Source organism: Marmota monax, unplaced genomic scaffold (genome assembly GCF_021218885.2).
Source record: "Marmota monax isolate L192 unplaced genomic scaffold, Marmota_monax_Labrador192_F-V1.1 WCK01_AAM20220418_F8-fsc00029, whole genome shotgun sequence".
NCBI lineage: Eukaryota > Metazoa > Chordata > Mammalia > Rodentia > Sciuridae > Marmota > Marmota monax.
In genome coordinates, this window is record NW_026693024.1 from 15,363,921 (window position 1) to 15,378,317 (window position 14,397).

The window sequence follows — 14,397 nt, forward strand, 5'->3', positions numbered from 1 at the left end:
GAATAGTTCCACTCCCCTCTGCATGTGTCACCCTGGAGATTGTCGCTCCTTTCTTCACCATTGGCGCCTTTCCCCAACACGGCTGCTTCTCCCAAAAGAACACAAACCCTCCCTCTGACCTCGTGCTACCTTACCCCTCCCTGCCTGACCGTTTCCTAAGTGGTCTGTCTGCGTGGGATACTGATGTCCACATCTTCAGCCCTCTCCTCCCGTTATCTTTCGAATTGCTGTAGCCAGGCCACTTACTAAGACCTTAATGTGTGTTGGCAGCGTTTGCCTGGGTGGCACCACACCTTGATGTCCAGAGCAAGTTTCCCTCCCTGCGGGGTTCAGCTGCCCATCCAGCTGCCGTTGACAGGATTGAACATCTCCCAGACTCCAGCCAAGACTTTGCGTGCCCACCTGCCTGTCTTCTGTAGTTTCTTCCCGGGCGTCTGAAGATACGGTGTCTCACTGCTGCTTGTCTACTGCCTCCCCTGTCTCCACCCCCACTCCCACCCGGACCTGCTGTTCGTGTTGCCATGGTGACCTCTGCTCTGTGCGGTCACTATGGCCTTCTCATGTCCTCTCAGCTCCGGCCTCAGTGTCCTCCCCCGCCCCCCAAATCTCCCAAGCATCATACTTTAACATTCTAAAATGGTCCAGCTCCTGCCCTGACTCTGGAGCCCCTCTCCTAACGTGACAGGAATGCTGCCTCACCTTGCCACCTGATGTGGCCCTGTGTTCCTCTGGACCCGCCGTGCCACGCCTGTTCTGGCTTCTTGCTATTCCAGATATGCCAGTGTGTCCTTGTTAGCTCTCGCCGACCCTTTCCTCTAGACTTCTCTCCCTCCCTCGTGGAACTCTGCGACTTCCATTTCAGGTTCCCGTTTCAATTTCCTTCCTGAAAATTCCTCCTCGAGCCACTTGGTGAAAGTGACACCCCCCCCGCCCAGCATTTTCACTCTTCACCTTGCACGTCTTTCAGGGAAGGGCCTGTTTGCTGAGGCTGTGCGTCCTGCCAGGAGGGCTGCTTTGGTAGGCCGCGGTGCAGCTGCGTGGTGTGGGGCAGAGCGCACACGGCTCCGCAGCCCTGTCCCCACCACCTTCCCAGACAGCAGACGGGCTGCTCCAGGGGATTGAGCGTCTGCCAACGGGGGCTCTGCACTTCATTTTGGTCATGTTCACGTCTGGATACCCAGCAGGGGTCCCCAGTTTTATTTTCTTTGTCACCACTGGGCATGTGGCCTTTCAATTGTGATATCAAAGATTCTTCGAACGTGGTCACCTTTGTCTCACACTGAACCACATTTGTTGAATGTTGAAGTAGAAGGTATGTTGCCTGGTAGTTTAAATTACAGTTGATCTTTTAGTAACTAAAAGTGAGTTACCTCTTCTGATTCCCCTAACTTTAGTCTCATAACACAACAGGTACTTTACCAACATAGTTTTCTAGGTTAATTAAAGGAGCCCGGTGTCAAGCAGCTTCCTCATGCCCCCTTGCTGGGTCAGGTCAGGGTTCACACCCCAAAGCCAGTCTCCACATTTTGCTGGGTGTTTAATGGAGGAACCCTCCACCTGTCATTGTAATAGTTGGAGGAGTCCTGACAAGTGCATCAGCGTGTGAGTGGAGATGAGGTGCTGCTCTATCACCATAGAAGACTGCCTCTGCCAGTCATTCATGTCCTGAAAGTATGTACTTGGGATTTTTGAACATGGCTGTCCCTCTTTTTTTTTTCTTTTGTTTGGGGGGGGAGGGTTCTGGGGATTGAACTTGGGGGTACTTGACAACTGAGTCACATCCCCAGCCCTATTTTGAATTTTATTTACAGACTGGGCCTCACTGAATTGCTTAGCACCTTGTTTTTCCTGAGGCTGTCTTTGAACTCATGATCCTCCTGCCTCAGCCTCCCCAGCTGCTGGGATTTCAGACGTAATCCACCTGGCTGGCTGTCCCTCTTGGAGGAGCTTTTTTGATGACACGTGTGTTGGCAGCATTTGCCAGGGTTGCACCACACAGTTGAGAGTGTTGAGGGCTGTGTGTGCTACAAGGCCAGGTGTGTCATCCCTCCTGAAGCTGCTTCCTGGGCATTGAGCCGTGTTGCAGTACAGCCCGCACAGTTAGATGTGGCATGCCACATGGTTTGGAATGGTCGTTGAGGTCCAGAGCGGTGGGCTTGGAATAGCCTGGGTTCCGGATCCTCCCACCTACTGCCGTTCTCTGGTCGTGCATTAGTCAGCACTGTTGTGAGCTTGTGAACTTCGGGAACACTTAGCGTGGGTGTACTTGAAAAATTTCTGAATTGGGGTCTTAGAATTTGCTTTCCCCCAAGGACACTGTAAAGGGACATCCATCCATAGGTCTTGCGCCTTGCCTGCTAATTCATGTGTTTTCTGTTTGGATTCCTGTTGGTCCTGAGGATGCAGGGATGAGTGGAGCAGTGTGAGAGGGTTGATAGTGATTTTCTTGTGGCTGGGTTGAAGTATGCGTTAGTCAGCTTGGGTCACCACGACAAATACCATAGTGTGGTGGCTTAAACAACAGGAATTCAGTTCTCTGTCTGAGAGGCTTTAGATCCAAGCCAGCAAGCCTATGGTGTGTCTTCCTCTTCCTTCCTTCAATCCTGGCAGACCCTGTCCATGTGACCTCATTTAACTCCCAACTCTTCTGCATGGGCCCTTCCTTTAAGTAACCATCACAAAAGTAGAATTAGACCAGTGGGGCTTGGAGATGGTAACAGTTTTATTTCATTTCACATTTAGATGAAATTAATTTCCATGTTAACCTGAGTTGTTTTCTCTGGGCTCATGTGGTCTTGGAACTTTTTCCTTGTGAGTCAAGAAGCCCTAAGTCTGTTGGCTTTGAGGAGTCGTCGTTCCTCTACGTTGGACGGAGTTAAACTTGGACATTGCTTACTGAGTCCCTGTGTTTATGAAGCTGTGGGGATTAGCCAGTCCCCTAGAGACCCAGTCACATGCAAGAAGAGCAGGCGTAGAGGCAGGGTAGCCAAAGATCTGAAGGGGCCCAGGGTTTGCCAGCACTTGATGAGTGAGGTGTGTTTGGAAGGAACTTTCTATATGAGGTGATTTGAGGGCAAGTGACAGTTTTGTTTGGGCCTCTGAGGCTGAGTGAATCATTTTTGGCATACAGAGATGCCTCTCATTTGCCTGGGTGTCTGCAGGCCTGGGTAAGGAAGGGGAGATTTCCATTATCACATGCAGAAAGGGCAAAGCCCCTGTGGGGTCACCAGATAGGCCTGCGACCAGCCAGCGGTGACCTGCTTAAGAACAGGATTTGCTTATCTGTGTTCATTCTTGTAAAATGATGATGCGGCCCACCAGAGAAAGGCCTCATGTGTTTTTTAGGTCTGACCCATTTCATGCTTTGAACTCTGTGATGTGTGTATTGATGGGGCTTTAATTACCTTCAGAATTGCCACAATGGAGTCGTGCCGTTCTGCTGTGCTTGTGAATTTCTGGGATCCCATTTCCCTCACATTCAGAGGGCCGTTTACTTAGCTTTTCGAAATACCCTGTTATTACTGGACCACATTAAATGTGAGTCCTGTATGGTGTATCTTTAAAGCCAGCAGAGTGATTACTAGATACGCTTTTTTGGAAATTACCCTTCAGTCCAGAAATCCCTTAATTTACAGTTTATTTCTTAATCTCACCTGCTGCCAAGTCTCTTCTGTCCCCCCAGCTATTTCTGTAGTCTTGGGATGTGTCTGCGGATTCCCACATGGAGCTTTTTCATACCTTCCTTCCCAAAGACCATAAAACCACTGAGCCCCTCTTGAGGAGTGGCAGGCTGAGACGGCGAGCAGGACCTGGATTCCAGCCTCAGGCCTGCCCAGGGAGAGCCCTGGACAGCACAGCCAGGCTACTGTACCCTCTGCTCCCTGCAGCCTAGGGAGTGCTAGCTCCGTAGCTTCCCACCCTGTCCTTTCCCTACACTGTCCCCTGATCCGTTCCTGGTGTTCTTGTCACTCACAATTTGGATCTAATTGCTGATTCGGCTCTTTGAAGGGAGAACAAGGTCTTTATTTGGGAATCACGTACTCTGTCGCTTCTGGCACTCCTTCCTTGTGGTCGGGGTTTTCTCCAGGGGGTCCTCTGTGTTAAGAGTGGCATCTTGCCTCTTGCTGCAGTGAATCTGGGGGTAGAGCGCTCCTCTTGCACGCCTGAGGCCCCGGGTCCCATTCCTCGAACTGCCAAAAACAATGCATGGTGGTGATTCTAGAAGGTCTTCAGACCCTCTTTAGATGGGATTAGGGCAGAAACTACGCCAGTGGAGATAACTTCTGGTCTATCCTGTTGGGCCTCTGGAGGTCAGTATAGCAGATTTGTCCCTGATGCGAGTTGCCTGGCTATTCCCCAGTGGCTTTACCCTGTTCTCACCTTCAGACCATTTTGGTTCCAGTGTCATTTGAAAAGGACATTTCCAGTTTGCGCAGTGGGAAAGTGTTCCAGAGTTTTAAAGGGTGAGCTGGAAGGCTCTCAGCTGGCACTTTCTGAATCCCTCTGAGGAAAATGTTGGCACACTCTCCACCCCTGTGCCAGAACCCTCCTTATAAATGGAGAAGCCGAAGTCACAAAGCCATGCACTGGGTGAGGCTGGACCCAGGGTAATTGACAGTGTCTGTGTCCCCAGTTTCAAGAGCCCTTTGGGTCCACTTCCTGCCACTGAACATGGACATACTGAATGATGATTATGACATATCCCGCCTGCTTCCTCAACTAGAAAGCCTTTATCCAAATAACAGGCACGTAGGTTTTATTTTTCATCCTGAATAACTTTAATAATTTCAGTGCTTTATTTCAACAAGTGTTTCACCTTCTGATAGGGAAAGTGGGCGACCAGCAGCCTCCTCTCCCCCTTTTCAGGGGCAGGGTGCTGTGACAAGGGCAGCAGGGAGGGGCGGGACCTGTTGCCCTGTTTGTCACTGTCTCTCGCCTGAGTTGCTGTGTGGGAATGGGGCCTGAGGTTTCCATCTTCCTCCGCTGTCTGTTGGCAGAACCTGCAGCCACCTCCACCAGGGCTGGAGAAGGCTGTGGGAGTAGGAAGCCACCCAAGGGAGAGTGCCACCCCACCCCCGCCCCTCCTTACACCACTGCACACCACACACCCAGGCCAAGCCAAGGTGTCCTCTCTATCTTGTCCATGCTGGGCTGCCCCCGTTTGGGGCTGCTAGCCCTCTGGGGTCTCCACGTGGAAAAATTCCAAGGGAGTGGGTGAATATTGCCATCAAGTGGCTGCTCCCGGTAGTGGATGGAGCATGCCGAGGCTGTTTCTTGGCCCCTCTGCACAACAGCCAAGCCCCAGAGTACTTTGTGTCTAGGGGATTGCTTAGTCAGTCTTTGGGTGGATGGGGGTTCAGAAAGCATTGGTGAGGCCCCACACTGCACCTTCTCATGCGAATGGAGTGTAGGTAACTGAAGGCAGGCTCAGCTGGAGCTGTCTGAGCCCAGGGCCCCAGAGCTGTGCATACAGCATCTAGAGGTTCAAGGGAGACTGGCACTCACCCGCTGCCAGCCCGTGACCACCACAGGCCCCCCTGCCCTCTGGACATTGTGAGATGGTTTTGTTAGCCCTACAGAGGGATGTTCTCAGCACATTTGAAAGAAAGGACTTGCTGCTGTTTTTTCCCATCCCTTCTCTATAAATGGGGCATATTCCTTGGAGTTGGCTTTATTAGGATTAATAAGATGATTTATTTGAATGAAGTTCTTGGTCCCTAAGAGTGTGAGTTGCCGTTGAGGTTCTAGGTGTACCTTACCTAATTACTTTCTGTAAAAGCTCTAGCTGGGTCATGCAGCAGAGCACTGAGGAATTAAAGTGGCTTTGCTCCGTTTCCTACCTCTGCTCCTGGGCTTTGCTCCAGGATGTCACCGAGCTCGGCCCAGCTGGCTGCTGCTTCCCTGGCAGGTGACCCTCAGTGGTGTCGGTGAGAGCTCCCTGGTCGGAATGTGGTGGTAGTGGGTTGGCCTAGGTGTGGTCCTCCCACTCCCCACAGTTCCTGATGCTGAGCCTGGGTTTCCAAGCTGGCTCAGGGTGTGTGAAGGGGCAGCTATGCTTGTCCTGTGCAGGGAAGAGGCCACTGTCAGGCAGAGGGAGCAAGTGACAGGAGACTGTCAGAGACGAAAGCCCCAAGTCAGGGCCTGTGTACTTTCAACAGCTCTTTAGAAGTGGAAGGGGCTATGTTGTGAAACCATTCACACTGCAATCTGTCAGATCATATCAAACCAGAATTCCTGGATTCTAGCCATTTCAAGCAATATTGAACACATCAAAAATTTGATGTGTTGGAATGAACACTGACTCAGGATCAGATCTTCATTTTTATTCTGCCAGTAACTGAGCACAGGTTGAGTGTCCCTTAGAGATCCTTTTAGGATTAGAAGTCTTTTCAGATTCCTGATTCATTGGAATTTTGGGACATTTGCACAGACTTTGCTGGTTGAATCATTTAATTGGAAAATTAGATAGCCACAGTGCTCCAAAATCTGAAACTCGGCTTCATGTTGGTGCTTGAAAGAGTTTGGAGTTCGGAGCTGTTTGGAGTTCCGATTTTCCTGTTGGAGATTTCTCAACCGTCTTCTGTGAGCGGATCATGCCTTCATGGACCTCCTGAGCAAAATGTCAGCCTTCGTCCTGTTTGGTTTGGTTTTATCAGTGAGTGGCGGCTATGTTTACGGCTCACTATGGTCTTCTCACTTTTGGTAGCTCTGCTGTGCTGTTGGGTCAGGAAACGTTTGGATGTTTTTGTGGAACACGGTGGCAGGTCATCTTGGAGCAAGTGTCCCATCATTGGCCTCTGTCCTGTGAAGGGACCCAGGTGGTGAGCCCAGAGTTAGGGGTGTGTGTTTAGCATGTCCTTAATGCCTGTAGCCTGCAGGTGGCAAGTGTGAGTCCCACTCAGCTTGAGTTCTAGTGGCACTTTGTCCTATTAGGTGGCAATTGCTGACTTTTGAAGCCTTCTATTACCTCAGGCCACATCAGGATGGCCTCTAAAATCATTTGGAATAAAAATCACCCTGTAGCCCTGGGCAGTGGTGCACGCCTGTAATCCCAGCTACTCGGGAGGCTGAAGCAGGAGGATTGCAAGTTTGAGGCCACCCTGGGCACCAGGAGGACCCTGTCTCACAAATAAAGGGCTGGAGTTGTAGCTCAGTGGTAGAGCACCCCTGGGTTCACTCCCCAGATCCACCTCCACCCCCATATCCCCCCTTAGGTAATCAACTGGCAAACAGAAAGCTTTGCTACAGTTTTTAGTTTTTACTTTAGTTGCTGGCTACATTGGATCCAATGCGTTGTCCCTTCTCAGCCACACACCAGCCCCACTACCACCTTCACCACCTGCTGCTGTGTGGAGGGGGATTGGCTAGTGCTGTTCTGTTCCTCCTTTCCTTCACACTCTGCCTGCCCCCACTCCCCCAGGAGGAATCTCTTTTTGTATGGCTTGCCCCTTTGGATGCATGACACGGGAAGCAGAGGGATTCTTGCAGCAGTGGCCCATTTGGTCTTGAGACAAAATGCATGCCAGTGCCATAGGTCAGCTGCCTGGCAGAACTTCCCAGAGGATGCAAACGCTCTTCATCTGCACCATCCTCTGTGACGTTCATTAGCTGCATGTGCTTCCTGAGTCTTTGAGGCCTGGCTGGTATGGTTGAGATGAGTTCTGCATTTCAGTTAATTTGAAATGAGAAGGCTATGGTGGATTGAGGCTGCCAAATGCAGCTCTGAAGACAGGGAGCGTGATGGTGGTGTTGCCCTGCTCTTTGTACCGCTGCTCACGTCAGGAGGTCTTTCTAGATGGCCACTGTAGACCATTGCAGAAACCTCCCTCTGGGGTGTCCTAGTGATGGGTGCGTACCCAGTCTGTTCTGGCAAAGTGAAAGGCATCGTCTGTCATTTAAATGCCTTTTAGTGTTTTGTACAGTTGTGGAACACTTTGTCAACATCATGGAGAAACTATTTTGTCATTGGCTACTGCTTCTGGATTGGCACACCCAGGTACATTTTTTTGGGGGATGGTGGTATCATGTCAACTTTTTTCTTGTGCTATATTAAACAAGTTCAAGCTCATCTTAACAGAAAACCTCCCAGATTTCTGAAAATAATAAAAATCTCTGCTGCAGAGCATGATGTAAATGATGTGGTATGTTCAGCACTGGGATTTAGGTTGCTCCTAGTCCTATCTGATGTGCAACTTTCAAAGAAGGTACCAGAAAGAACAGGGACCACATGGTTGACGGTGCTTATTGCTGTATTAGGACTTTTGGATGATTTCATTTTCCTAATGAGGATTACAGGTAATTTTGACTTTTACCTAGAATTTTAGAAGTGTGAATACTGTGAATACTTGTGCATCTTCCCCAATATCCAAAAGATATTGAGGAAGATGCACAGGAGCTTTAGATACAGAAGAAATTGGCTCCAAAAGAAATAACTAAAAAATTGAAATCAGTAAAGGGGCTTTAAAAACAATCAAACAAAAAAAACAAAAGTATGAATTGAACTCGGGTGCTTAACCATTGAGCTACATCCCCAGCCTTTTTGTATTTTAAATTTTGGGACAGGGTCTTGCTAACTTGCTGAGGCTGGCTTTGAACTTGGCTATTGTCCTGCCCTGGCCTCCTGAGTTGCTAGGATGCCAACTCAGCTGGCACCACCGCACGTGGTGGGACTAGATAGCTTGAAAACATAATGCAGCATCAAAAACTTTTGAGTGTATATTTCATCTAAAATTTTGCATGTTTGATTCTTATTTTTTTTTCCTGCCTTGGTTTTGATCAGTGAGTGTAGGGAAATCGTGGGTTGTGGTTAAGTACATGAGAGATTAGCCTAATTTAAAAACAAACAAGGAATTCCTAGAAACATTCTCCTTTCTGCGAAGAAAATGTTGACCGAGGGATGTGGTGAATTGCAGGTGCATGGTGACATGGAACTGCCCGGTTAAAGTTGACTTAAGCTGATGAAGGCCCTCACACTGTCATGGAAGGGCAGCTTGGTCTCTCAGCAGTACTTTCGCACGTCAGTTACGTTGTATGGGCACAGTGCTGAGTTTTGAGGATTATGGTACTGAGCAAGACTTCCAGGACCCTGACAGGTGGGTAAACATTGTCTCCTGACCTTGTGTGGTTATATGAGAGCCCACCTACAGGGAGTCTGTGTCACTGAAAGCTGACCAGGAAGAGGAGCAGGAGACATGCACTGCTTGTGCAGAGGCACCTACGACTGAGAGACCCAAACCAGCTATCCAGTGGCTTCCTGTGACCTCACTGTGTTCCAAAACCAAAGTATTTCTGTGTCAGCTCAGGACAGTAACATGGGAGAATTTGCTATTACTTTTTAAAAATGGACAGAATTTAAACCAGTAGTGAAAGAATCAATTAAAACAAGTGATCTTTGCATCTCAATTGTTCCTTAGTGTTAATTTATAGACATGAAATTACTGAATTTAATATTTATTTGCACCCATTGCCAGGTTGTTCGAATTATTTATCAGGGGCTGGGTGTGTAGCCTAGTATGCACAAAGAACTGGTTTCTATCCCTAGCACTGGAAAACAAAAACAAAATGTTATCGGTTTAGAACCACAGTAACAGTGGATTGAGAGGATCAGTTTGGTTAGAAACAGAATTTTGAAAAGGATTATCTGATCTTCAGTTGATCTGAGCAGCCTTTTAATGCTATTCCAGGGAAATGTTCCTTTGTTCATTATTTTTTCAGTAGATAAAATAATCATATTGTTGGTCTGGTTGAATTTTACTTTAGACTTTTGAGTCAGCTTTAAAAAATATTCTTAAAAAGGTTGATCATTGGGGCTGGTGTTGTGGCTCAGTGGTAGAGTGCTCGCCTAGCATGCACAAGGTACTGAGTTCGATCCTCAGCACCACATGTATGCAAAATGAAGATATTGTGTCCACCTAAAACTTAAGAATAAATATTTTTTTAAAAAAAGGTTGATCATTTTCTTAGTGTCATTTCTGTGTGATGCTTTTAAAATCTATGGACTGAATCATTTTTAAAAATGTTTAATGCACTAATTAAAATCTATACTGAACAAAATTCTTGTGTTACTTGTGCCATTGCAGTCTTCGAATGCCACATACAGCTGACATGAAGTGCTTGTGGGGTGTTGCAGAACCCTTTTACTTGTCTGCAGTAGCCAGGATGGTCCCCACTTCCACTTAGAAGAGTAGGAAACTGAAGTGGAGAGTTTCGTGTTCTCCTTTTGTTCCCCGTTGGTGAGCGATATCAGGGTCTAAGTTGGCCATCTTGTTCTGGTGGCACTGTGTGTGCGGTGACCACGGAGCTTCTTTTTGTTTTTGTGGTTGGTGCTGGGGATGGAACCCAGGACCTCAAACTTGCAGGGTAAGTGCAGTGCCACCTATCTATCCTCCCAGCCTGCCACTGGGGTTTCCAGTGCAAGGTCCTGACCAAAGAAACCCACTTTGCTTTTTTTTTTACTCTTAAAAATCCATGTGGCGTGCTGACTTCTCTGATAGCCTTTAAATGTAGATGTCCTTGTTTAATTGTAGTGCTGTTTTGTTGCCTTTAACAGCCACATTAGGTTCACCAGTTTGTCACTTGACCCGATCACCCCACTGAATTCTTGTAATTATTGGTATTGTTTTATAATTGTACAGTGTGGCCCCGAAGTCGTACTGGCTATCGGGCCAGCCACATGTATTACACAGTTCAGCGCTGTCGGCGTTTCGGAAACCGTCGAGCCCTCTTGGAAGGAGTCCAAGACAGACTGCATGTGTACCTAATGCTGCTTGGTAGAGTGCCAGTGTATTAACTTTTATTTAAATAAAATTCTAACCAGTAATATTTATTATACTACTGTCAGAGCCCACACTTTAATAATGTTTTTGGAAGTCAAATATTAACACGGTGGATCACTTTTCTCTGTTGGCTTTTATCACAACTAAGTGATAATAATCAATACTATGTAATTTATCCCAAATAGCAAAAATATTATAATACATTCATCCAAGTTCCTCCCAGATGCTGCCTTGGTGCTCAGATCCCTCCTGTATGATGGTGTGAGGACCTGGGTATCCTTCGAATCACATCTGGGAGTATTACTTAGTGACTACACTCCATTGTTTAGGAAATGACAAGAAAAAAAGTCTGTTTATTTCGGGTGCATCTTTTTTCCCCCTCAAATATTGGTCTGGTTTTGGCAGAATCCACAGATGTGGAATCCCTGGACATGGGGCCAGCTGTGTGTGGCTTGCAGATGATCATCAAGACTTTTACACTGCCCCGTGCTGTTCTTGCATGAACCCACACCATTTTCCCTCTGGTTTATAATTAGCATTTTGGGAAAATTATTGTTAATTACATAGAACTCAAATATTGACATGCCACTTGGGTATGGAGTAGTGTAGGTAGCAAGGAATTAAAGCGCTTTTGGAGGCAGATCACAGGTGATAGAGCGTCCTCTTTGATTTCTGCAACTCCAGGGCTTGCTCTCCTTGCTTTCTGAGGGGTGTCCTAGCTCTCAATGTAGGCTGACTTTTCTTTTTGGATACAGGAATTTAAAAATGATCTTATGCCTTAGGGCAGTGGGCTGAGTGGACTTGCCATGCTTGTTGAAGCCCCCCAGGTTGGTGGTGAGGAAGTGGTTGGGGAGCAAAGGTTGAGCTTGACTGTGGAAGAGCCAGTGTGTCACGGGATACCTGGGGGTTTAGACGGTAATGGCTGGAGGTAGCTGTGTACCTGGTGGGCTGCATAGAACTTCTCTGATATGAGACCTTTTCTGAAAACCTGATGGCTCCACCAGTGGCGTTTTCAGTAGTGTGTCTTGTCTCTGATCTCTCGAGTATAATGGAAGGTCTTTTTGGTGTTGCTGGGGATCAAACCCAACTAGATCCCCAGCCTTGTTTTTGTGACAGGGCCTCACCAAGTTGCCGAGGCTGGCCTTGAACTTGGGGTCCCTTGCCCCAGCATCCCAAATTGCTGAGATTACAGCTGTGCACCACCACACCCTTGTAGCAGCATTTAGAAATGACAGGGGTAGCATTGCTGATCTGCAAGCAGTAACTGATAACTGGAAATGTGAACATTTTTTATATCCATGGCTTTCCACTAATTCCACTGTCAGATGCACATTCAGGAGGGACTAGTGAGCACTTGAATTGCAACATGATGTATCATCATTAGAAGTAACAGAAAATGTTTAGATGCTCTTGAGCAAGAGAATAGAAATCAGGGAATAATCAAAACCCATCAGTTATGGGATATTAGAAGTACTCCATTATATTATAATAAAGATGAATGGCCTCTGGGTCAAAGTGAAGGTTGGGTGTTAATAGCCTAATGTTGAGCTGTTGAAACTCAAGTCTTATTGTGACTTTTTTGGTACATAGTGAAATAGTTGCTATGCAGGCATACTTATTTGTGCTACAACATAATTGATGAAATGAGATTGCTGGGAGCACATAAGCATGTTGAAGGTAACAGTTTAAGTCAGGGGTTCATGGTCAGTTTTTTTGGTAATTCTACCAAACTCTTATGCTATTTATCAGTGCTAGTTATCCCCCTAGTTATTTTGAACCCAGGGGAGTTTAGCCACTGAGCCATATCCCTAGCTCTTTTTATTTGTAATTTTCAGACAGGGTCTCACTGAATTACTGAGGTTGGCCTTGAACTTGTCATCCTCTTGCTTGTGCCTCTTAAATTGCTGGGATTATAGGTGTGCACTATTAGGCCCAGCACAGGCTCCCCCTGCCCCTTTGTGTACCGGGAATGGAACCTAGAGTTTTTTAATCACAGAGCCACTCCCCAGCCCCCTAGGCCCCCTTTTACATTTTTTAATTCAGAGATGGGGGTCTCAACAAGTTGTTGAGGCTGGCTTTGATCCTTCTGCCTCAGCCTACTGCTGCTGGAGTTACAGGCCTGCACCACTGCTCCTGGACAGATATTCTCCCCCATACTGTCAATATTTAAGATTTATGGAACTTAGATAATAACTTTGTCATATGAAATTAGAATAAAGAAATAAGAGTTTCCAGACTCTCCTTCCTGCCCCAACAGCTGCACACAGGCCAGAGTGACAGAGGACTGGGTTGCATATAGTTTAGGGAAGTCTGATTATGTTTCTATCTTTAATTTTTTTTTTTGTTGATGTGAAGAGAAGGAAGCAGGAAAGGTGCAGATACTCTGTGTTAATGTCTGGGGACACTTGTTGGTCAAGAGTGGGAACTGCGGATGTTAAGGAGAACTGAACTGGTATTCAGATTAGTATCTCAGGTTTATGTTTTCTTACTAGCATAGTCAGAATACCTGCATGCATGCTCCTTTTCTAATTCTTTGCTTTGGTGGGAGCTCAAAGACACATCTCAGTAAAGGGAAAAGGAAAAAAGCCAAACAGCCATCCCCTAAATGTCCTTTAATTTTCCCTGTGTCACTTAATGCTGCAGTGGGGCACATGCCAAAGGCTGTTCAATGTTACAGGAAGACTGGGCACTGGCAAGGTCTGCCCTGTGCATGCCCACACTGGAAAAGATTGGAGAACAGGCCCCTTGCCTTCATAATGCCTTCGACCATTATGTTCTCTAGGGAACTGTGTCTTGAGGTTGTACCACAAGGACACTCAGATGCTCCAGTGCTCTTGAATGACCTGTCTGTTGAGAGACAGGACCAAGCTCAGTGATTGTTAAGGACCAACCTTTCCTGAGCCACAGCTTCCTCATCTGTGAAGCAGGGAGATTGATCTAGAATAGCCCTAAAACCAGGTCTCTAATTCTGATTTTAGAATTGTGGATATCAAGTACTCTTTACAGAACCCATAAAGGTTTTTGTTAAAAAAAAAAAAAAAAAAAAAAATCTGGCCCAGTGACTTGGGAAACTGGTGCTCTGAGCCTCCGTGAGCACTTGCTGGGCCCGTTACTCCCAGCAGAGCTAGCGGCTGCCTCCAGGGTTTTGCCAAGTTTACGTTAATGTGTATCAAGTAGTGGAACCCAGAAGGGGCTCATGAGATGGGCCAACAATGGGGGACAAGAAGCTAAACGATTAGTGAGGGGCGTCCCGTTGCCTTGCAGCTCCTTGAAGAGAACGCCCGGTGCCCTGTGGGTTCCCACAGGGCCCAGCTGCCACCTGCCCCTCCGGAGAGGGGCACAAAGGGAAGCATGCGGGTGTTGTTGAGCGTGTGTTTTGCGCATCGTCGTTGCCAGATGAAGTTCAGATGCTTCAAAAGAATTGACTTTTTAAAATCAAGAAAGGGGACGTGTCCCGCGTATCCGAGGCCAGTTGGATGCCTGCCCTTTTCACCCCTCTCAGCAGCTGCTGGGCCACAGAGCCTGTTTTGTGAAAGATCCTGCAGAAACAATGAGGGAAAACAGCTTCTGTTTGATTAGATTAGATCAATTTATGTGCCTCGGGGAGGGGTCTGGGCCCGGC

The 14,397-nt window shown here is 47.4% G+C and overlaps 1 protein-coding gene across 3 annotated transcripts in view; it reads left to right on the forward strand.

Annotated features, from left to right (window-relative positions):
- Positions 1-14,397, forward strand: part of Jarid2 (jumonji and AT-rich interaction domain containing 2) — a 229,633-nt gene that overhangs the window by 120,069 nt on the left and 95,167 nt on the right. Inside the window, exon 2 of one of the 3 annotated variants that reach the window (XM_046453525.2) lies at positions 8,913-9,092. The exons of the other annotated variants lie outside the window; for them this stretch is intronic. Coding sequence (XP_046309481.1) covers positions 9,059-9,092 — 34 coding nt within the window. The 5' untranslated portion in view covers positions 8,913-9,058. The remainder of the gene's footprint in view (positions 1-8,912; positions 9,093-14,397) is intronic. 3 annotated transcript variants of the gene reach the window in all.